Here is a 23,295-nt window from a genome sequence, read left to right on the forward strand (position 1 = left end):
GTTCTCACTGGAGATATATCTAAGACCATCTTTAGATCATTTCCTTTTGATCCACCCAAGTATTTTATAACATTTTAGTAAACACGAATAGACTACGCATCCGTTGTTCGGTCCCCGGATACTTTCTTTTAGAGGGTGCCAGAGGCTGGTTTATTAATCTGATTGAAGTTTTACCGTAATTCAAATTTCTTAAAAGTTTCTGAAAAACAACTTAAGACTGAATGAATGGTTGTCACTATTGACAAACTGGAGAAAATGTAGACCTGAATAACTCAGAATTCAATATTAAAACAAATTTGTTTGGCAACAATCCCTTACTAATACATTGCATATGGATGTTTCATTATTATGCACCAACTTTGTTGATTATATTATTTAGTTTCTACGTCACTGACGTATTCGCTCATGTAAAATAATTATAACTCCCTCAAGAGAACTCTTAAATCTGCGTCTAATCACAGATTTGCACTAAACTTATTTTGTCCATTAGTAAACATAGTGTTGGGCAAGGGAATGCCTTCAACAGGCAATTGTATTTTATTATTTAATAATAGTTACAAAAAGTTGATTCTCTATTGTTATGCACTAATGTTTAATAATTCTTTTACATCATGCTAAAATCATAAATAAATAAATAAATACCTTTTATTGTAAATGCAGTTAAAAAATAAATCAGTGTATTAAATTGATTTTGTTATCAAATTATAATCATAGTATTTTTATGGTTACAATAATTACAATAGGATGGATGTTGCATTGATGAACTGTTTTTATTTTTTAGTAATTAATTGATGGTTTTATTTGCTTATGTAAGAAAATTGTCATTTACTCCATAGAGATAACTCTATAAAACAGCTGTTTATTCCACCAGTTGTAGAATCTATGTAAGATGTCCATTGCACCGGCTGCTTCTTTCAAGTGTTGTATTTTGTTATCTTGTTCACTATTCTTTTTTATTTCATCATGGCTGAGGAGTGAAACGTGAGGGGGTTTGTTGATAAATTATGTCATTACTTGTTAAATCATAAATCCTTTTGTAATAATGGTAAGTAATGTACTTATTGTTAATATTTCATTTTATTTACATCGAGTTTATATATTATATTTTTAGATGCCAAAGTCAAATCTTCATTGCATTTGTATTGACTTAGGTTATGTGTTACAGTATCATCAAATAATTTTTAAACCCTGGTGGAGCAGGCAGATAGCATCAACTAGTATCTTAAAACTGGCTTGTCAGCCTCTGTTGCACAGTTTTCCAGTCATTCAAGCCACAGTAAGTATTAACATTTCAGACTTAATTTGTATTATATATTTTGTTATTTTATATTATAGTCAACCCTATGTCTAGGCATTAGTATCTATAAATTTTGGTTATTATTATACAAGCTGTGCTCATTGTCAAATTTATGTAGAGATTTAAAAAACTTAATAAAACCATAACATTTAAGGTGGGTAATTAACCTACTACAATTAATTGTAAAACATTTTAGTGGTTAGTTTTCATAAAGAGGGAGTGTAAAATGAAATGCCTGGTAATATTTTTTTTAACAATAGCTGTTAAAATCTACAACATTTGCACATTATTTGGCTAATTTGTCTACTTTCAGGACTAACTAATTAGGAATTACTTTGATAAAATAGAGCAATTTTAATACATATTAAAAGTTTTTGATTGATTTTCTAGTAGTGATTCCTCAAACATTTATTCAATCAAAAATGTTGACTTTTTAAAGGTTTAGTAATGATCATATTTCTACAGCTTCCATTTTTTAGTTGAATAAAGCTTATGAAGTGAGGTTTGCAGCATTGTGGTCGAATAATAAAGACCTTGGCTTCAGTATGATTAGTGTCCAAAACTTGAATGATCGATAATATTGAACCATGATTAGAACAATTTAAATGCTATCAGACATGTTTAGGCCTACCCTGTTATGTAATTATAAGTACTATGCTGCTCAAAACTTGGTATAAACAAAGTTGTGTTATTGGTATCAATGAGGTTAACAGCCGGAATAGCAAAGTGTTTTTTCATTTTACCCTATTACAAAATAACGTGTTGAAAGTATTACATTCTAGTAACCTGTTACTGTGGTGACATGTTAGTATACAAAAATGTAACTAACACACTACTATAATGTAACATATACTGATAAACTAACAAAATTATAAATCGGTTAATTCAATTTTTCACTATACAACACAATTATTGGGTACTACGAAGTCCTTATCTACTATTTGATATTAGGCTATACATACGTACATATTATAAATTTAAAAAAGTCAAAGATAGCCTTTACAAGCAGTCCACATGATCTGAGCTTGAATGTGGTACTATCTCTAAGGATGTTTTTTCTTATTCCACCAGAAATGTGGGGTGGCACCAAACACCACCGTAGCTCACACTGATGCCCAGGGCCATTTCTGATGGGTATATTTCTGACTTCAAATCACATCCTAGATCGTTCCAACTTCTCCGACATCAGATTATGTTGTATGATCTAGGACGTGATTTTAAATCAGGAAAGTAATTATTTAAAATGCCCCTGGCATAAGTGCGGGCTTTGGTGCCACTCCACACTTCTTGCTTTCATAAAATAAATGCTAGATATGTTTAGTTTTTGTACTACAAGTAACAGATTTACAACAACCTAATCTAAACCTTCTTATATCGCATAATAACATTGCATAGGTAATGTTTCCATTTCTAGCCTCATTGCTTGCACGAAGTGGCCTAGGCTGTTACTGATTAACAAGTAACCTAAAACCAGAAAATCGTTATGAGACTACCAAATTATTCAGTACAGATGTTACCGAAATAACAATATCCCAGTAATAGGTTATTAAGTGAGCTATTTCCAAATTGTTTGTTTAGGGTTTATCAGAAAAATGGTGACATAATTATTAATTATTGCTCCGGAGGGACTATTCATGACATTCTTTGGAAACCTAGCTAATGGGCATTATAGTGCCCTGAAGGATAGTTCTACAACACCTATTAGGGAAACACTTGATAAAAGTTTTGTAGTTGTTGATCCTGATATTAAGAGGACTAAAGGCAAGGACACTCTGACTTGCCGCCATGAGGCAAAAGCCAAAGCCCAAAAAAAGTGAGAGAGCAGAGTATTTATGAGTAGTAAGAAGTTAAAATTTACTTAGAGGTGTGCGGTTTCTGATGCTACTCCAGATGTCAATCCTTACTCTGTGGGTGGTCTTTTTCATTTATTTATTTTTCCAACAGAATTACATCAGTAGTGAAATTAGATAAGTTAAAAAAAGGGTAGGTAAGTAAAAGGGTTAACGGTTATTGACACTAATAATATTTACTTAAATAATTGAATAACAAACTGTGTTAAAAATAAATAATCAAAAAATTAATGAATAAGTAAGAAATATAAGTTAGTTAAAATATAATGAACAAAAAAGTAAAAAAAGGCAATGACAATAATAGACAGTTAAATAACAAAACTAGCAATAATAGTAAATTTGTGATGTGATAAGAAACAAATAACAACAAAGTGACAGAAAATGTTGACAAGTAACCATATGCAAAAATAACAATATTTAATCAGCAACATGCAAGAAAAGATGAATACTCAGAAACATTAAAGGTTTTGAGAGAGTTTGTCAGTATTACTCAGCATTATATTTCAAACCTGAGAAGAATACAGATGGAAAGTTCACTCTCTGTTGCTATGATGGAAAAAATCAAACTTTCACCTTCTACTACACATGAAGAAATTAAAGAGTTATTCTCTGGTAATAATGAAAGATATAACAATTTCAGAGACAGTATTCACCAATATAATAATGCAATAAAATTTGTTTCATTTGGTGTAAAGTTGATTTACCACCTAACTATGGTCCTTATTCCTTTATAATCCTTGCCATGGCTCATCACTGAGTTTTTCCATTATATACTGATGATTCCTAAAGTACATCATATGGTCAGTTATGTATTCTTAGTTTTGCCAAAGGTAATGAAATGAGGAATGTTACATGATGCTAACAAAGGTTTGGCCAAACAGACACCAACTTGAGTGATCCACTTAGTAAATTCAATCCTTATGTCTGTTCATACAGAACCATGCATCAGAAACTTGAAGAGGAAAAACCCTTCACTTTAAAGAAAATTGTTCACCAATAAATTTTGTTATGCAATTCTACCATGAACCATCTGCAGATGAGCGGTGTTATAATGATCCTACTACATCTGAAATTGCTGCAGTGTTTAAACAGCTGATGGAGCACTTTTTTTCTCATAGATATATAACTGTTTATGAAAGAGAAGGTGCTTTTCAAAAGATAGATTATGGTAATATACATTGTGACCCTGTGTGCTACAGTTTGGCCATGTGGTGAAACTGGTTGGCACATGATATGCCAATTTGTGGTGTGCGTTGACTGTTACTATGTGAGAATGTTTCATATAGAATTGCAGTCAGAGAAAATGGTCCTGGAGGTAAATTCAATCCAGTAATAAATGCTGGAAAACTTACTCAGCAACATTCTGTATACTATTGCTGCTACTATTATTTTAGGAGATATACTGAAGTACGTCTGAAGGGAACAAACTACATTGCTTTTAGAAACATACATAGGCTTAACAGATGTTTTACATGTGAGGACAGCATGAAAAGTTAAGAGTAGGTCGGATTGAGGTTCTGCCTTCATCTTTTATTGGGAGTCCTAGAAATATGATGCAGAATTACCAAGATACGATGGCATTAGTGAGAAAGTTCGGCAAGCCAGACATCTTCATAACATTTACTTGCAACCGTACATGGTCTGAAATAACTGATAGTATTCATTCTTGGGAGACACCAAACAATAAGCCAGATATTGTTGGTACTAGTTTTTCATGCTAAAATGGAAGAATTGACGAACTAATTTGTCAAATCAAATCAAAACATCCTTTATTCCATATAACATATTACAATGCATTGGTTTGCGTCAACTTAGTACAATCATGTGTATAGAACAATTTACATAGGAACAAAATACATAGGAAGGACTAAATAAATTACGTATTGCTATTAATGTAGTCATCTACAGAATAGAAACAGTGTTCAATAAGATAAGCTTTAAGCATTCTTTTAAAACAAAATAAATCCTTTTTAGCTCTAAGAGCATCAGGAAGAGCGTTAAAAAGGGAGGTGGCATTGTAAAAGGTGTGATGTTTAAAAAAAGTAGTGGAATGGTAAGGAATATTCAGTTTATGTTTTTGTCGAAGACTGTATCCCGACTGAGGAACAAGGGACCGGAAAAACACCATGGTTCTGCTGTAAGAAAATCAAGGTGTGAAAAACATAAATGCTTGGGAAGGTAAGTAATTTAAGTTCCTTAAAAACAGGCTTGCAAGTCTCCATTCGACGGATGCCAGCTACTATTCTCACTGCCTTCTTCTGCAAGACAAAAAGCCGTTTTGTGCGACAACTTTCCGATCCCCAGATTGTCACCGCATAGGAAAGATAAGGGAAAATTAGAGCGTAGTAGGTTGTTAAGAGGATCGCAGCGTTTTGTAAAAGGTGCCAGTCTACGAAGCACAAAGATTCCAGAACAAAGCTTACGTGCTACATAATCGATGTGGGATGAAAAAATTCAGGTTTCTGTCTATAGACAATCCCAAAAACCTCACATGCTGTTCAGAAAGGATTTCCATATCATCGACCCAAACGCTGAGATTATTAATGCTATTAGATGAGATTGCGAATTCAACAATTGCGGTTTTAGCAGCATTTACCACTAGACCATTTTCCCTAAACCATTGAACAATCTTATTAGACTCCACAAAAGTGCTAACCTCCATGGCCTCACGACATTGGTTTTCCATTACGATGGACGTGTCGTCTGCAAACAAACACAATTGGGCCTCCGCAATACAACTCCTGAGGTCGTTTACATATATAATAAACAGAAGAGGGCCGAGTATGGAGCCCTGTGGCACCCCCGCATTAACGCTCAGCACATCCGAGTAGCATCGCCTCACAGTGCCTGCAGCATCGATGAAGGACACTTCTACGGCCTGTCGACGATTCCTCAAATAAGATGAAAGCCATTGGTTCGCCACTCCTCGAACTCCAATGCCTTCGAGCTTTTCCAACATGATGTCATGGGAAACCATATCGAAAGCCTTCCGAAGATCGAAAAAGACACCGGAAGCAGACCTACCTCTATCCAAGGCATTTACTATTTTGTTGATGAGCGTAAAACATTGCATTGACAGTTGACCGTCCTTTAACAAACCCAAACTGATTTTCAAACAAAATACTGTTGTGATTAATAAAAGACCATAATCTATTTAAGAATGCCCTTTCAAATATCTTTGAAAACGTTGATGTGATAGATATTGGTCTAAAATTTATCGAGTTCATCCTCTCTTCCTTTTTTAAGCAAGGGCTTCACAACAGAAAGCTTCAACAAATCTGGGAAAACTCCACCTTCGAATGAACAGTTAATAAGGTGAACGAGTGGGTCAACAAAAACATTCACTACATGACATAAGCAATTTAGATGATATCCTGTCGCAGCCAGAAGACGTCTTTGGCTTCAAAGACCTGATGATATCTGTTATCTCTCTCCTAGTAACTGGTGATAAGAAAAATGAAGATGTACACAATCCAGGCTGCACATAAGAATGAGGAATACTGGATGAGGTTGATGCACTATTAGACACATCAATAAAGAATTTGTTAAACATGTTTGAGACCAGTTTTGGATCACTGATATCAACTCCCTTGTCATCTTTGACGGTGCGGGGGACATTACATGGAGACTGATTCTTCCCTCTACTTTCATTAACGATCTCCCACATAGTTTTGACTTTATTAGAAGATTTTTGTATAACATCAAGCACCTTAGATGACTTAGCAAGCCTAACACAAGACCTGTATTCTCTCTTCAATGATAAATAATGCTTTCTCTTCAGATCAGAAGAATCCAAATCTTTAAGTGAAGCAATACCACTGGAGAACCATATCTCTAAGTTTCAATTGGTGGATCACTCAAGGACACTTTGCTGCGTGAGGCACCTTTGCAAACTCTTCTTTTCTTTTCAGGAAAAGCCTGTTCAAAATAAAAGGAGATTGAAGATTGGAATAGACGCATTTTATCATTTATAGTTCCAGCCTCGTAAACATTAGACCACGTTTCTTTGCCAATTAGATATTTGAAAATACGGATATTATCATCAGAAAACGATCGCTTGAGATAATACTTAGGATGACTTGAGTCACTTGAAGTGGGTAGTTTGACACTGATCACCAGTGCATGGTGATCGGACAATGCAGTAATTAAAACGGAACAACTACAAACGTCATCAGGGAGATCGGTGTAAACATGGTCAATCAGGGACTTGGAGTTTTTAAATTCCCTGGTATAAGATTTTACCTTATTTTCAAGGTCATGAGAAGCCATGGTGTAAATCAAGTCATCAACTTTACCATCAGACACAGACAAGTCGACATTGAAGTCGCCCACAACAATGGTTCTGATATCTGGACTTATAATTTTTTCCAGACATTCTGATAAAACACCTGTAAAATGTCTCGTGCTCCTGTATTGAGGAGGAAAAAGGCTGTGGCTTATAAGCAGTGATTATCAAAAATGAGGTGTTACTAAGGTGAAACCTGGCAGCAGCAAGCTCGCACCTGCCTTCCAGACAAAAACGTGAGACATCTATTACCTCAGATTTGATTGAAGACTTACCATAAATATGTATGTACACCTCCCTTATGAAGAGTTTTTCGACAGTAGGCTGTGATGCCATTATATCCGTAGAAAGATGCAACTTCAAATTCAAAGTCTCTTAAATGGTGTTCCGAAAGGCAAATTATGTCTGGATCTTCAGATTCAATGAACATTTGAAAATGGTCAAACTTACTTGAAAGACCCTGAACATTATGGTTAACTATCTTTAGTTTGCAAGGTGAACTGTGCTCAGCTACAGTGGTAGGGTCATTTGAGACAGATCCTCTAAAAAATTTTCTCCTTGGGTGATATCAGATGGACTGCAAGGAACCTCCTCGGGCAGAATTGGCTCTTTTGAGGCATTTTCCTCCAAGCCAGGAATTACACTAACAGTGTCATATCCCTTTTTAAGACCGAAGGCAACAGAAAACACTTCTGAAAACAGAGTTCCTAGCTGATGGCTACCTTTTCTATTCAGATGCCTACCATCTCTGGCAAGATGTTGCTTCTTCACCCAACAATTTGCCTCAACAAACATTACACCAAAATTGTTGCACATGACATCCAGCTGATCATTAAAATCAAACAAAGCTCTATATGTTATATCAGACCTTACTAATATGCTATTAACAAAAACCATAGTATTAGGAAAATGGGTTTTGGTGGTGAACAAAAGGTCGGCCATGTCATGGAGGGCCTCACGCTTTCCATGGCCACCGTTATAGCCAGCCCCTCCATTATACCATCTTTTAAGATTGTTTGTTCCCACATGAAAATATATGACAGAAATTTTTTCACCAGTGTACTTTAACAATTTCTCTTTTATATCCTTAATTTTGCCACCCGGACAAAGTTCCACTATTGCTCCCTTCTTAAAGCTTATTTCACTTGCATATCGAATAATTGAGTCACCTATTAATAACACATTTTCATTAAATCTAGAGTTGTTACTTCCGTTACTCACATCTTCGACCAACAACTCACTTTGAAGAGTAGACTGATTTTTAGTCATTGTAATAGGAGTCATTACCTGTTCTTTCTCGGTCCACAGACTGAGTTTTAGTGTGGCGCATTAATTTAACATGGTCTTTTCTTGAAATGTTTTTATGCTTTGACATTGAACTTTGAGATTTTTGTTTCCATGTTCCAGATACATTTCTTATGTAAGACACTTGTACATCAAGTGGTTCTTGTGAACCTAAACTACTAAACTTATTACTACATTCAAAGCGAGCTGACTGCTTTGCAACCGGCATGAGTTTTATTTCGTTCCCTTTAGTTTTAGTTTTTTTTGTTTTAAGTAACTTCCAGCAATTTTCTGCTGATTTCTTGAGTATTACAGGACTTACAATTTGTTCGGCATTGTCACTAAAGCTATCAGCTCTTTGACAGATCGATTTCCTATTTACAGGAAGATCAACTACATCAGTTTTATTTACAGAGTCATCAAGCAAACTCGACCCATCATGGAACCATTCGAGAAATGGTTTTTGTACATGAGAACAACAAAAATAGTTGAAAATGAACTTTGCATTTAGGATTACATTTATCCCACATTCATAACTATTGTTTTGCTGAGTGCAACTAACAGAAATCAAATTTTCAGGTGGGATTTTCAAGTTGGTAACAGTTGTAAGAGCAGGAAGGTCATTAAATGTTACTAGAGAATCTAGATGATAAGCCTGGTGTCTAGATTTGTCAATAAAAACAAGAGACCAGTGAGAACCATTCCCCCCATTAGCCTCACCCAGGATATCACTGACAGCAACAAACACATAATTGCATGCCTGATAAGATGGAGATTTTAAAAGATCCAAAGCAGTGTTACTGTCTTTTTTAATCAGATGTGACACGGAGGGACTGACAAATAAGCACTGACCCATATCACCTACACTACTTTGCATAGATGAGAAATAATCATGGATGATATTATCATCTAACCATTTATCAGTTGTCATTTGTTTAAGATTAGAAATTTCTTTCTTTGCTAAATCAAACTTTAGGTTCAGATTCTCTATACATTTATTTTTATTTTCATTTTCAAACTTAAGAGTCTTAATACTATTAGACGTGTCATCTAACTTAAGCTTGTAAGAGTCTTTTTCGGCAGTGATGGATGAGATGTGCAGATCCCGCTGTCTCAGAGAAGCTTGCAGTGTCTCAATGCGCTGGCTCAGTGAACGCATTTCTGACGCTGCTTCGTCCTGGATTCTGAAAGACGTATCCTTTTCCTCCTGTCTTACGTCCTTCTCTAAATTGAGTTTTGACTCTAGCACTTTCACTTCCGCACTTAGAGCCTGGAGATCGTCCTGTTTATTTTTACACTCCACATTTAAAAGGTCCAACAAACGAAGCAAACTGGTAATATGTACAAATAATGCTTCAAAATCAACGTCAGGATTGTTGGCAGCAAGAATATTCAATTCTCCCGACAGAGAAAGTAGAATTTCTTCCTGGTTATCATCGTGCAATGGAGTTTCATAAATAATTTCCTCCATCATATATATAATAAAATGGTAATAATTAATGAAAATTTTAAGTTCAAGAAATTGAGTTTGGCCACTTGAGCGTATGTCCGGTATAGCTACTGTATTTCACTGATTCCAGAACCCCAGGGCTATACTCATACGAAACAAAGGCATTGAACAAGCCAACGTTCAGGACAGGTTAAAAATAATTAAAACTGGTTAAAAAAAAAAAGTAATTAAGACTCTTATAAATAGTTATTATAACAATAAAAAGTAAATTGTGAATAAATTACAAATATTAAAATACAAAAGTTGTAAGCCAGATAAGTTATAAGCATAAAAGGTGACAATAACAATTACAACAATAATAATTACAATGCATACATACAAAACATTTAACATTAAAATAATAAAAATACACAAATATAACAATTAGTTAAATAAGTCAAATAGCAGTCAGATAAAAGATTAAAATTTTAAAAACTTTAAAAACCTTTATAAAAATTTTTATTACGTTCAGACAAGATTAATAATAAATTTAAGAATTGAGGTTGCAAAAAGTATATGCCACCAGTGGGATTTGAACCCGGATCTGTCACATTAGGAGTCAGTCACCTTATCAAATGAGCTATTTGATATTGATAATCAGTTATCAGAACTAAACACTGATAGTTCAGTTTATCCAACTGGCAAGAGAAAAAGAGTTTTCTTGTCTTAAACAGTCACTGGGCTTTTCAAAATGTTATTGTTAGTTAATATCTGTCAAACTTCAAATGCCACTGTTAATCTTTCAAACTATTGAGATTATGTGATTAAGTCAATACAATTAAGTTTTTTAATAATAAGAGTGAGGTTATGTTATGAGAAGATTATACAATTTTAAAACTTCAATTAAAAATAGTCTTACAGTCCAAATCCATGTCTTCAAGGATGTCACTATAGTGAAATATTCACAAAAACACAGAATTATAGACCAATGGAAAACTAAAATTTTTATATAATTACTTATATTAGACACCACATTATAGAGCTTGTCAGTTCAAAACCTGTTCCTTCACTCAACCACCACCACCATTTGTAAAGTGTATTTGTTACAAAATCTTTCAATTGTCCCTGTATAAGCTTCTCTTGGTGATTGGTAGCAGAGTTTACTGTAAACTTTATACACTCTGACTTGATCTTTGCCCTCCTTTTGTTAGTTCAGAAGTACTATATTTAACGATTTTAGGACCTAGTCTTAAATCTCCTGGGGGAAGGCTCCTCTACTGTGTGGGGTGGGTTTCCATACCCTGAACTCTCCGGTGTTCAGCTACCCTCCAGAGTAAATTTATCAGTGCACCTCTGCAGTTCTAGTGTTGGCAATATCAGACTGTGATGCGATTAAGGGAAAAACATTTGGTCAAGGGATGTTTATGGATTGTCTCCAACAGTGAGCGGTGAAATTCAAACATTTACGGTTAGGTTTGTATTTACTTTGTGTGTAGTTAATCTTTTCCATACAGGTAGGACATTCATTGGGAAAAAGAGATAAGTTATTGTTTGGTTATTTTACAATATTTTATCATTTTCTCCAGCCAGGATTCTGATGCGAGATCTCTAAAATATACCTATATTTTCTGCGGGTTTCTGTTTCAGTTTCCTTGTTGAACTTTATGCTTACAATCAATATTTGTTACCTCCTAAAGTTGGCCATCATGGTCAGTAACTAGCCTAAACCCGCGGCTCCGCTCGCGTGGCAGTAGAGAGGGCTACATCAATCAAGCATCGAAAAAAAATACTAATTTTTATTATACGTTTTTCCAATTAATTTATTGCTCTACTAATACATTGTAGCATATCATAAAATCTATTATAAAAGTTTTTTGTTTATTTTAATGCGTTTTGGTAAACAACGTTATTAGTTGTATTATTTGGAGCATAAATATAAAGGTTCTTCGGGTTTCCGACTCTTGAGCAAGCGACGTATAATTGACCGTGCGAGAAACATGAGGGTTCCAGATGGATTCCTGCGACGTTAAGTGATTGTCCTTGTGCCTTATTAATCGTCATTGCGAACGCAAGTCGAACGGGGAACTGAAGTCTCTTAAATTCAAATGGCAAGTCGGATGGAATTAAGGGGATGCGAGGGATGAAGACATCTTCCCCGGCAGATGTTCCCGACAAAATCGTTGCTTCAATGATATTTGGATGTAAATTTTTGACGGTTAGTCGAGTGCCGTTGCACAATTTTGTTTGCAACCGCTCGATTACTTTGCATTCTCAATCTATCGTTCAGGTAATAATGACCCGGCTTGATGATAAACCTGTCCTTGAATTTTAAACGTAGGCATGTATCCCGCATGTGTCACTACTTTGGTTGCCCCAAAAGATGTCATCTGAAAGCAAGAGTTGTACTTTCGTATATCCTGTAGAAAACGTTTAGAGTCGGGAGTTGTTCCGGATGTTAAAGACAAAAGTGGCTCAGGAGGTTCTTGAAGTGGTAGCAGATACACCTTCCCGTTGCTGCAACACATTCCTAGTGCCTCGTTTGGAAATTTCCGTGCATGGCAATGTGGGCAAGTTACATTCATGTGACCGATATTCATTTTTGGGTGTTGATTGTAGTCTGCTGAAGGATCGTAATTAAAAGCTTGTTTATACATGTCATGTTGAAGTCGTGCATCGCCTGATCTGTTTGCAACCGCTCGATTACTTTGCATTCTCAATCTATCATTCAAATTTGATGTTTCTCTTTCTTCTTGCGACAGCATCATTCTTGATGCTGATGTTCGTATTCGATTCAATTCGTTTACCTTTGCGCGCTGGTCGTTGCTTTGATTATTACGAATTCGTTTTGTTGCTATCGCACGTGCGCTGTGACGGCTTAAAGCACTTTTTTTTCTTGGCGGCATTATGTTATTTTCCAATAAAATTCGTCAAAAAACTGCTCAAAGGAATTCTGTAAAAAAAAATGTTGAGAAAAACATTCTTCAAAGAATATTTACATGAGAAAACAAAAATACTTGCCTATTTTTTTAAACCTTTTACTGATGGAAAATAACACTGTTCTTGGAAATTGTAAAAAAAGATATCAAATCACGTTTATCAAAAATTTGACATTTGTGACACGTTGTAAATGTCAAAAAATGTTTGTTTACATAGAAACGTCAAAAATATTTATGTTTACTTAGTTACTGTCAAAAATAACAACAATTTTTTGTCGCATTATATATGTTTACAAAGAACAGCTGATTAAAAATTTGAAAAGACTCTTTCACTTAATAACATATGTTTGCTGCAATGCATTTCTTACGGGTATTTCTGTAACCAGTGGGGTGGAATCCTGAATCGGGAAAGGGATAAAAAGTATCCTATAACCTTCTACAGATCAAGACGAAACAAATTAAAAAAAAAATTAGGCGAATCCGTCCAGCCGTTTGTGAGTGATGCTGTTACACACGAACAGTTTCATTTTTATATATATAGATATGAGTAATGAGGCCTGTAACTATTACATTTGTAGAATCCATGTTGGTAATAAAGCTATCAATTCCGGTTTCAGAGCTTTCAGTCACCTGAGTTGAAAATTCCACCATATATTTCATATTGTACATAGTTGAAATATGTACAAATCTTTTAAAATTATAATTTTTCTTTAAAAAAATCAAACTTAAAAATTACCTAGAGTAATTATATTATTAAATTTTTGTACAAAGTACTTTCAATAAAATTTCTTAATTTATTAAGAACAGTTCAAGATTAGATTATGTAGGTTTCCTGCATGTGTAACTTAAATTGTACATTTTTTCACCTAGAGAAAAGCAGATACCAGTTTTATAAATTTTGACTCATAGTCATATTTTTAATATCACGTTAACTCACATAAGTTGCCTGATGATGGAACCATTGATTCTGGAAGGGCTCACAAGAAAAAAAATTAATATTGGAAAATGTGTATTTCATTTACTAGTGATATTAAATTAAACTCTGTCCAATGCTCCAAGATTCTTCATTCAGAGTCATATGTTTATTACATTTACCAATGGTATATTGTTATTTTCACATGAAATCTAAGCTAACTTTCTCCTAAATTCCTTTTGTACCAAAAAGTTATTTATTTGGTTTCAGTGTCCAAGATGTTACTCAACGCCTTCTCGCCGTCCCAACTTCTTTTCTCAGTTTATAGAAAACATCAAACAAGAAATGGCGAAAAACAAAGAAATGAAGGAGAGTTTGAAGAAGTTTCGGGAGGAGGCTCAAAGATTAGAACATTCAGAAGCATTACAGAAAGCCAGGTTGGGAAATAGAAATAATAATGGTTTTTGAACCGACAGTTAATATGGTGTCTGAAAATCAGTAGGTGAGATGTGTAAGGTAGTATAAGTACAAGACTAAAAAGTGGCCATTTTTATCAGCAGTGTTACATTACAATGTAGGATAATAGCATATAGTAATAATATGATAATAAATCATACCATAACGTTACTTCATAACATTATCATTACAGAGTTGTTCATTGTCCATTACAATGAGCAGACTGGTAAAATATTACTTGTTCTATATGCAATGCATAGCAGTTAGTAAATAGTAATGACTGAAGTAGTAATGTAATAATGCGACTGAACGGCATGCCAAATATCTTGCATTTGCTGTTACTACAATAAATGTTTGTTCAGCACTTTTTATTTTACTATCTACTGTAACAGATCACTTAATTCTTTTAGGATCACTGAAGATCTGATATAGCCATGGTGTATCGTGATCAGGATGCTGTTAACAGCTAGATTAAAATGTCTCACTAGATCTCCTATACTATGAAAGGAGATTTTTATAACTCTGTATAGGGTATAACAATAAAACACACTAATAATAAATAAATTTATTATCAACAGTTACATGTATATCCTTAGACACTACTCAATTTAATCACCATCAAAAAAAGGCATTTGTCATACAACCTTCCCTTCTAGTGAAATATTATTAGTAGTGACTGTAGATGGGTTTTAAGGTGTCTTTGAACTTGCAATCTTTTGCGCTGAAACCTTGATGGAAGTAGTTGAGTTTCGAAATTGAAGACATTTTTTGTATTTCCACAAGATTATTTGTTTTTATATGTATATTTTTAAAATATAATTCTTGTGATATATCATACAGCTTTTCTGTTTGTTTTATAACTGATTATGCCCTAATCGGTAAAAGTGCTTGTATATCAAAAAAAATGTGGTGGGTATGTCTAGTCTTCAATTTTAAACAACTTCTAGTTAGTTCAGAAGCTTTGTTCTACTAGCCCACCGGCTTTAGTTAAGAAAACATATGATAGTCATTTAACACATGATTGGGAGCCAAACTAATGGTCTGGAGTGTCTTATTGACACGTTAACTGCCATGCCGACCCGATCGGCCCTCGCCGTGACGATAACATAGTTTTACTTTATTGCAGCTATGAGCATTGCGTTTGGCTCTGGTGGAAAAAAGTGGACTAAATGTTTTAAATAGATACAAGAATGAAAAGAGAACGTTGTTTGAAGTTGTTTCGCAAAATTTGGGTTCACTAAAACACCACGCAATATTATGAACTTTTATCTCCCGATCGGGTTGGCACATTTTATTTTTTACCAATTAATTGTTGATATATTTTTCTTCTATTATTTCATTAATTGATTTTATTATGTGATTATATTGTTTTATTAATTATTCTCGTTTCATTTACCTCATTATCTTTGTGAATGAAATTAGAAAAACTATTTTGGGAGCGTTTATATTAGAATTATTGGATATAAAATGATATAAAATATTTTAATATTTATAAAAACAAAGTTTATTTTTAATTGGACAGATAAAAGTTTATTAATACTTCTGTACTACAGATTAAGGTTTACTTGTGGATTTTTCTTTAAACAGTCTTTGCAGAAGTATGGCTTTCCTGGGCACAGCTCACAGAAAGTTGTCACTTTCTTCAGATGTTTTGATGCTTGACAACCTCCCTCACGCATAGCCTTGTTCTAGTAAATATTGCAATTTTTCCTTGATTTCAGTTTGTTTTTTGCCTCGCCAACGAAAGTTGTTGACTCAGAAATGTAGTGATGGCCTGTTGTACGCACTGCAAACAGAATTTCGTCATCTGGACCCAAGAGTGAATACACTAACTTTTCTCTGAACGTTTTGATGGAATACACATAACTTCTTCTACATTGAGCAGTAACTTCTACACCATTCTTGTACGCTAGCCACGCATTGACAACAGTTGTTCCAAAAAGCAGCTCTTCTGCAATGTATGTAACGAATAACCACAATGAAAGCAGCGAGTGCAAATGAGGTTACATAAATTGGTGCGAACTACGTGGCGTATTAGCTGTGAGCAGGAAGCAGTTGGAAATGTTTGTTTGGTCAGCCTTTCATTGCACACGCACCATAGAGTAAAGGAACGCACGCTGTCTTCACAGCCAATTAAACTACATATCCCAAAGTGTACTGAAATTTCTGTGTCGGCCCGATCGGGTCGGCAACATTTTTTTTTCAGGCAATTTTGGTTGAAAAATAAATCTGTCGAACCGATCGGTCCAAAGTTAGGCCCCAGATCTCATATCATATAATATGCATAAATCGTTTTTATTTACCGTTATATTCACCACAAAAACAATATCACATAGAAAACAAGTACAGAAAATTTTGGCAATACAGGGAACTCTAGAAATTCTTTATGGTGACAGTTAACTGTTAAAAGCCATTAAAAAGCCTTTTCGTTACACCAGCGCTGTAAGAACAATGATTAATATGGATTAACAATACTCCAGAAAGCATCCCTTCTGTTTTTCTGTTCTCCGAACAGTCACAAAGTTTTATAGTATCTTACTGTTTTATCTCGATCCTTAGTTGTAAGAAATCCACAAGCAATACATCTTTATGGTCCCAAAACATGATGACTATGGTATCTTGGTTGAAGACATATTTTGCTTTGTTTAATGAGTTTGAATATACCCAATGTTTTTGAGTTTTGTTTTTTGGGTGTTCTACGTACAGAACTCAAATTTTGATCTTGTATCATAATTTTAAAATTCTTCATCAATATAATAATCAAGAAATGATAGTGTTATTGCCATTTGCTTTATGATCATTGGACAATATCTTTGGAATTCCTAGGAGTTTTTTCTATCTTAGGTTTTTTTCTATATATATATTTTCACACACACCATATATGAAATTATTCATTCGGCCTCATGTATTAAATTAAGCCTTCTTTTATTTAGTATAAAAATAATTAATGCAGTTCTTTCAGTACGGTGCTTTGAACTATTCCCAAGGCCTACTCCTTGAGCCCACAGTTACATTGAAGCTACAATGTTTCATATTCATATTAATCTCTGCATTCTTTTTTCAGACAAAAATACCAAGCAGTTGAATCTGAAGCATCCAAAACCTCTGAAGTTTTTAAAGAAGGTTTAGGTTCAATAAAAGACAAAGTTCAAGAAACACTTGATGAGGTTGGAAAAACTGATATTGCTAAAAAAGCAGGTAAGAATAAAAATGTCATTCACATATTAATACTATTCATTTGTTATGAATAAGATAATACACATATTTTACAATTAATTGTTTAATACAGTTTCTTGAATTTTAAAAATACTGAGATTTAAATTAAGGCCAAAAATTTATTTTTGTGTTTTCAGTAATTTTATTCTGTAATATTCTTTGGAAGTTGCAGTCGGTTGCAGTTATAGTCTTGTACATTAAAAAAAAATATTATTTTTCCTTCCTAAAAGCGCCAAATTTGATCTAAAATATATATTTATATAGTACCACTACTTGTCCCATTAATGTTTATAATGTTTAAATCTGAAAGGGATTTTGTGGAATAGACTATAGTCACTGGTCAGCCATTCCATTCATTTATGAACAAGAACATTTAAACAATTCACCACGTTTTAATAGACAGTTATCAACTCAGAATGGGTCCAAATGTCACCACATGAAATCATGGACATTGGAAGTCCAATTATCTGCCTTCAAAAATACCAGCATTTAAGTGTCAGTGGTGGAGCATTTGCCATATCTCATCTTTAATCAGAAATCAGAAATCAGAAGTTTTATTGGCCATTAAGTATTCCAAAGATTACAATAGGGCTTCGTCAAAAATAACATTATTTTTCAGCGTAATTCTATTGGTATAGTATAAATATATACTAGTTTCCAGTCATATCTATTACAATAAATATATAACAAATACATAAATCTACTCAAATAAATAAAACATAAAAAGCACAAAAAACACACAGAGACATGGAGTTAAAATCTAAAATTTAAAATAAATATAATAAATTATGGACTATCCTTATATATATTTGTTATTTACAACATATCACATTTCATATACTCCTCAACACTGTAAAATTCCTTAAGCTTAAGCCACTCTGACATTTTTTATTTAAATTGTTTGAAAGGTAAAGCTCTAACAAAAAGAGGAAGCTTATTAAATAGTTTTAACTGCTGGTATTTATGGCTTTTATAATATTTATCTAGCCTTATATTAGGAGTTCTTAGATTATCTTTTGATCTGGTATCATACTCATGGAGTGTACATTGTGTTTCAAATCTATCTTCATTTTCTTTTACATATATTAGGTTATAAATAAGTACATGCCAAGGTCATAATTTTAAGCCTAGAAAAATGTTGTCTGCAAGACTCTTGGTATGATAATCCAGCTAATATTCTAATTGCTTTTTTCTGCCAGACAAAAACGTTTTTTTCTGTACTGGAATTACCCCACAGTCCGAATGCCGTAACACAAGTGGCTATGAAATAAGCCGTTGTACGTCATTATAAGCGTTTCTAAGTTTACACAGTACTTCAATTTTCTTAGCAGGAAAATTACTCTAGATAATTTTTTACAGAGATTATCAATATGTACATTCCAGCACAGTTTACTATCTAGATAGAAGCCAAGTAGTTTTACAGGTTTGAATAAACTATCATTAATCCAATGGTTTTTAAGTGTGAATATTATATTTTCAGTTTTGTTTTCATTTATTAAAAGGCTATTTGCAGAATACCAAGCTTTAGCTTGTTCTAGAGATGTATTTAATTGCAACATAACATTGGCAATATTCCCATCTGCACTAATCAGTGTGGTGTCATCTGCGTATAGTACAGATAGACAAGGTATATTTACACTAAAGTCATTTACATAGATTAAAAAAAGAAAGGCATCATTTACATAGATTAATCCAAAGATCTGCCACAAAACTCATAATTATTGCACAAAATCCTTGTTCTTGAGGCTGTGATGTTATCTGAGATATGGAATCAATCTGTTTCCTTGCAGGGGTTGTGTGGGAAGGATTGCGTTGTATATGAATAGGCCTGAATTATGATTATCAGGTTGCTCATCATAATAATTGTACACCTGATGAGACAATGAGAATATTCTTCAACTAGATTACACTATATTTTGTAGTCTAGGTGTGTCTGATACCAAAACAATGCAAAGAGTTTGATTTGAGCTTCTTCGTCACCGACTTTGAATCTCTTCTGACGAACATGGCTCCAGATTCGAGGTGTCAAGTATGTGACAGCGTCTGATCTTTTGACACTGCACTAATAGGAAATTAAACTGGAGCATACTCAACATTCACATTCAAATTGCTTCACACTGATAAGTACTTTTTCTGAAACCCTTCTATTTAATAAATTACATGAACTTCTTTTTTTCAGATCTCTGAGCCTTTTGCACATTGGGCTGTCTTTCTCTTTTACTTATATTTCTTATTTCACTGGATGTTTGATTAACTTTTCCTGAATGTTCGTTGATGAACCTTTCCTTTTTCAAGCTGCCTGTTGGTGTTAAACAGTATAAAGAAATTAACGATTGCTACCTCAAGCAATAAAAAAACACATTCTCCATAACTAAACATTTACAAACAAATTGTACTGATCTGCAGCATCAAAAATGCCCATGTACACATTTGCAAAGATGGAGTGTAGATATTCTCCTTACTTGACTACACGCTGTGTAAACAAGCTCTGTTGTGTGTCATCAAAGGTTAGTAAGGATAGTAACTTTTCTCTTATCTTTCCACTGAGTGACAGAAATCTTGTCATCTTCTCTGTAGGAATTCACTGTTCTCTTGTTCAGGTTCCACTTCTTGCATGAAATCCTAGGCGAACGGCTTATTACTAACACATCTGGTCTGACAATAGTGTTAATAGTGGATTTATCCATATAAGTTCCAAGAGCACAAACACAATCATTTCTGGCATCATATTATACAAATATTTTGGAGTTTATTTTTGTTATAAATACCCTTGAACCCAATTGTTCTTTCATTTTTTACTAACCATGTTTGAGGAGTAGTAATAATCTCTAAATATATTGTCTACATTTTTAACAACACTTTGCTGTAGCAGATTTGGATGTGACTTCAAGCAACCTACTAGGAGAATGTAGAAGGCGCCAAATTATTTGCAAAAATCTGTCTCTGGAAAAATTTTTCACAAAAATGCTGGCAGACCAACCGGTCATTTGAAAAGTAATCAACTATTTGTGATTATTCATTGTCTCTTAGTAATTATCATACCAATGGATGCTTTAAATTCAGATACTGATAAGTCAACCCATAATTTCTACATGAAACTTTTTCTGAGAAGTGGGTTTTTTGTATTTCTGTTAAAATATTCTAGTTCTAAAACTGTGAAATTCTGAAGAGGATTTAAATTCAATATTAGTATTTTTAATTTAATTAAAACTACATCTTCCTGATGCCATGTTTTCCAGCCATCCAATTGCTCACTTATAGAAGGTTTAATGGTGTCTGTTGATCCACCTGCTCAGTTTTCCTTAGCCACAATAACGGAAATTCATGCTAAAATTCAATATAATCTTTATCACCTATGCAACTATCTTCATCTGCTGATGAATCGGTGTCACTTGTATGTTTACTTAACAGATCACCTTCATCACTCAATCCCAAAATTTTATTATTACCTTGACCAATATTGCCCCCAAATACGAAATTTCAGCCTTAGAGACCTACTCTCTAATGTCATCAGAATAAAGAATACCAAACATTTTTGAATCTTGGATCCAATAAATGCACTAATATTTAAATCAAATGATATTGTACACTATTGCACTCACAAAATTGTATCAGCACTTTGAAAATGAAACAGGAAAAATAATGATTACTGTAGTATTAGGTGGGTATTGATAAATATTGATGTAGTTCAGAGTTATACCAATAGGTTACAGCAATTTCCAGCAATGTCTGGCTAAGATTATAAATAAGCCTGGTCAATACAGTGGGCATACATGGTTGCCTGTCGAGCTGAGCAGGAGAATAGCGAGGGTCATTGAGAGTGGTCAGAGTACCAGTACCAGATGTGGTCATAATCTCAGACTAGACACACAGAACAGTGATGACCCCTCTGTAGTGACCTCCCAAAATGAGAGGATGATCACATGTTCAAATCTGTGCACAAAGAGTTGAGCCAAACATTCCACTGTTGATGTTAATGTATCACGGTTTTCATTGTGTTTATGTTACCTGTAAGCTACAATGCTGGAAGTTACAATTTCATATATATTTTTTTAGTTTTAATAATTTTTTGATTTTATCCAGAGAGTAGGGGACTATTTCTAAGTCAGAGTGATGTGAAATAATAACAAACATGGTACTCTAGGGATGTGTGACTTCTGAGTAAGAAATTAATCGCAAAGAACATATTTTACTTATTGGTGTTGGTTCAGAACTGATCTTTAAGGTATTAACCACGAGGATTAAAGTTAGAGAGGAGTGGACAACTGTAACTCCTCATTGTTAAGTGAGTCCTTTTAAATGTGTTTTTATGATATCAAATACATTGTCAGGAAATCTTAAACAGGTAAATGAAAAGCTAAATACTCTGAAAGCTAAATATATTTTGAAAGACATTTACTCTATTTTCCAAACTTTTAAAACAAATGGAGGTTCAACATCAAATCAATTTTCTCATATTTGTTGTAACACCAAAGTGTAGTTCTTATTCAATGCACATAGTTAGCTTTTGTTATAGCACTAATTTAAGTTTTCTATATTTCAAATCTATTTTTTTACAGGACAAATTCGGGAAGAGTTGGGAAAGTCAGCTAGAGGAGCTGCTGAGACAATATCAGAAAGTGGACAAAAAATAGGAAAGTCAGGTGCCTTTCAAACAATCAGCCAAACGGCAGCTGCTGTCAAACAAGAGCTGGACACTACAGGAATGCATGCTCATGTCTATAGAGCTCCAGAGAAGCTGCGTAAACGAGTCGACACAGATACAGTGCAAGATTTCAAAACTGTGCAAGCAAACACAGAAGCAATGGGTGTGGAGCTCCACAAGGACTCAAAATTTTATGAAAGTTGGCAAAATTTCAAAGATAACAATCCCTATGTGAACAAAGTGCTGGATTGGAAAATAAAATACGATGAGAGTGACAATCCTGTTATCAGAGCAACTCGTTTGTTTACAGATAAAGTGTCCGATGTTATGGGTGGGCTTTTCCAGAAAACAGAGCTTTCAGAAACATTAACAGAAATTTGTAAATTAGATCCTAATTTTGATAAAGTTCAATTTTTACGTGAGTGTGAATCAGATATAATACCTAATATTTTAGAATCAATGATCAGGGGTGACTTAGAAATATTAAAATCGTGGTGTCATGACGGACCTTATAATCTGCTCTCGACTCCAATCAAGCAAGCACAACAGTTGGGGTACCGGTTTTCTTCAAAAGTGTTAGATATTGACAATGTTGATATAACAATGGGAAAAGTAATGGACCAAGGACCAATATTAGTGATAACGTTCACTTCTCAACAAATCCTTTGTGTCAAAGATGCCAAGGGAACTGTTGTTGAGGGTGATCCTGAAAAAGTCTTGAGAGTCAACTACGTATGGGTTTTATGTAGAGACAAGACAGAATTAAATCCCAAAGCAGCATGGAGGCTACTGGATCTATCAGCACAAAGTACTGAACAGTTGGTATAATTTGTATTGTACAAACAATTTTACGTAATATCTTTGTTTTAGAAGATCGACCGATATTTGGTAAAAAATTATATTGATTAAAAATCTCAAAATAATGCTGCTTTATTTAAAATTGTATAGTATATGTGAGAAATATATAAAATCAATTGTTGACAA

The 23,295-nt window shown here is 33.9% G+C and overlaps 1 protein-coding gene across 1 annotated transcript; it reads left to right on the forward strand.

Moving 5' to 3' along the window:
- Positions 1-986: 986 nt before the first annotated feature.
- On the forward strand, positions 987-23,295 carry LOC124373591 (mitochondrial import inner membrane translocase subunit TIM44-like). The gene is made up of 5 exons (XM_046831952.1): positions 987-1,045; positions 1,166-1,276; positions 14,265-14,431; positions 17,515-17,648; positions 22,226-23,295. Exons 1-5 carry the CDS (start codon positions 1,043-1,045, stop codon positions 23,137-23,139), a joined length of 1,329 nt encoding a protein of 442 aa, XP_046687908.1. The 5' UTR covers positions 987-1,042; the 3' UTR covers positions 23,140-23,295.

This window comes from Homalodisca vitripennis, unplaced genomic scaffold (assembly GCF_021130785.1).
Source record: "Homalodisca vitripennis isolate AUS2020 unplaced genomic scaffold, UT_GWSS_2.1 ScUCBcl_5957;HRSCAF=12943, whole genome shotgun sequence".
Classification (NCBI taxonomy): domain Eukaryota; kingdom Metazoa; phylum Arthropoda; class Insecta; order Hemiptera; family Cicadellidae; genus Homalodisca; species Homalodisca vitripennis.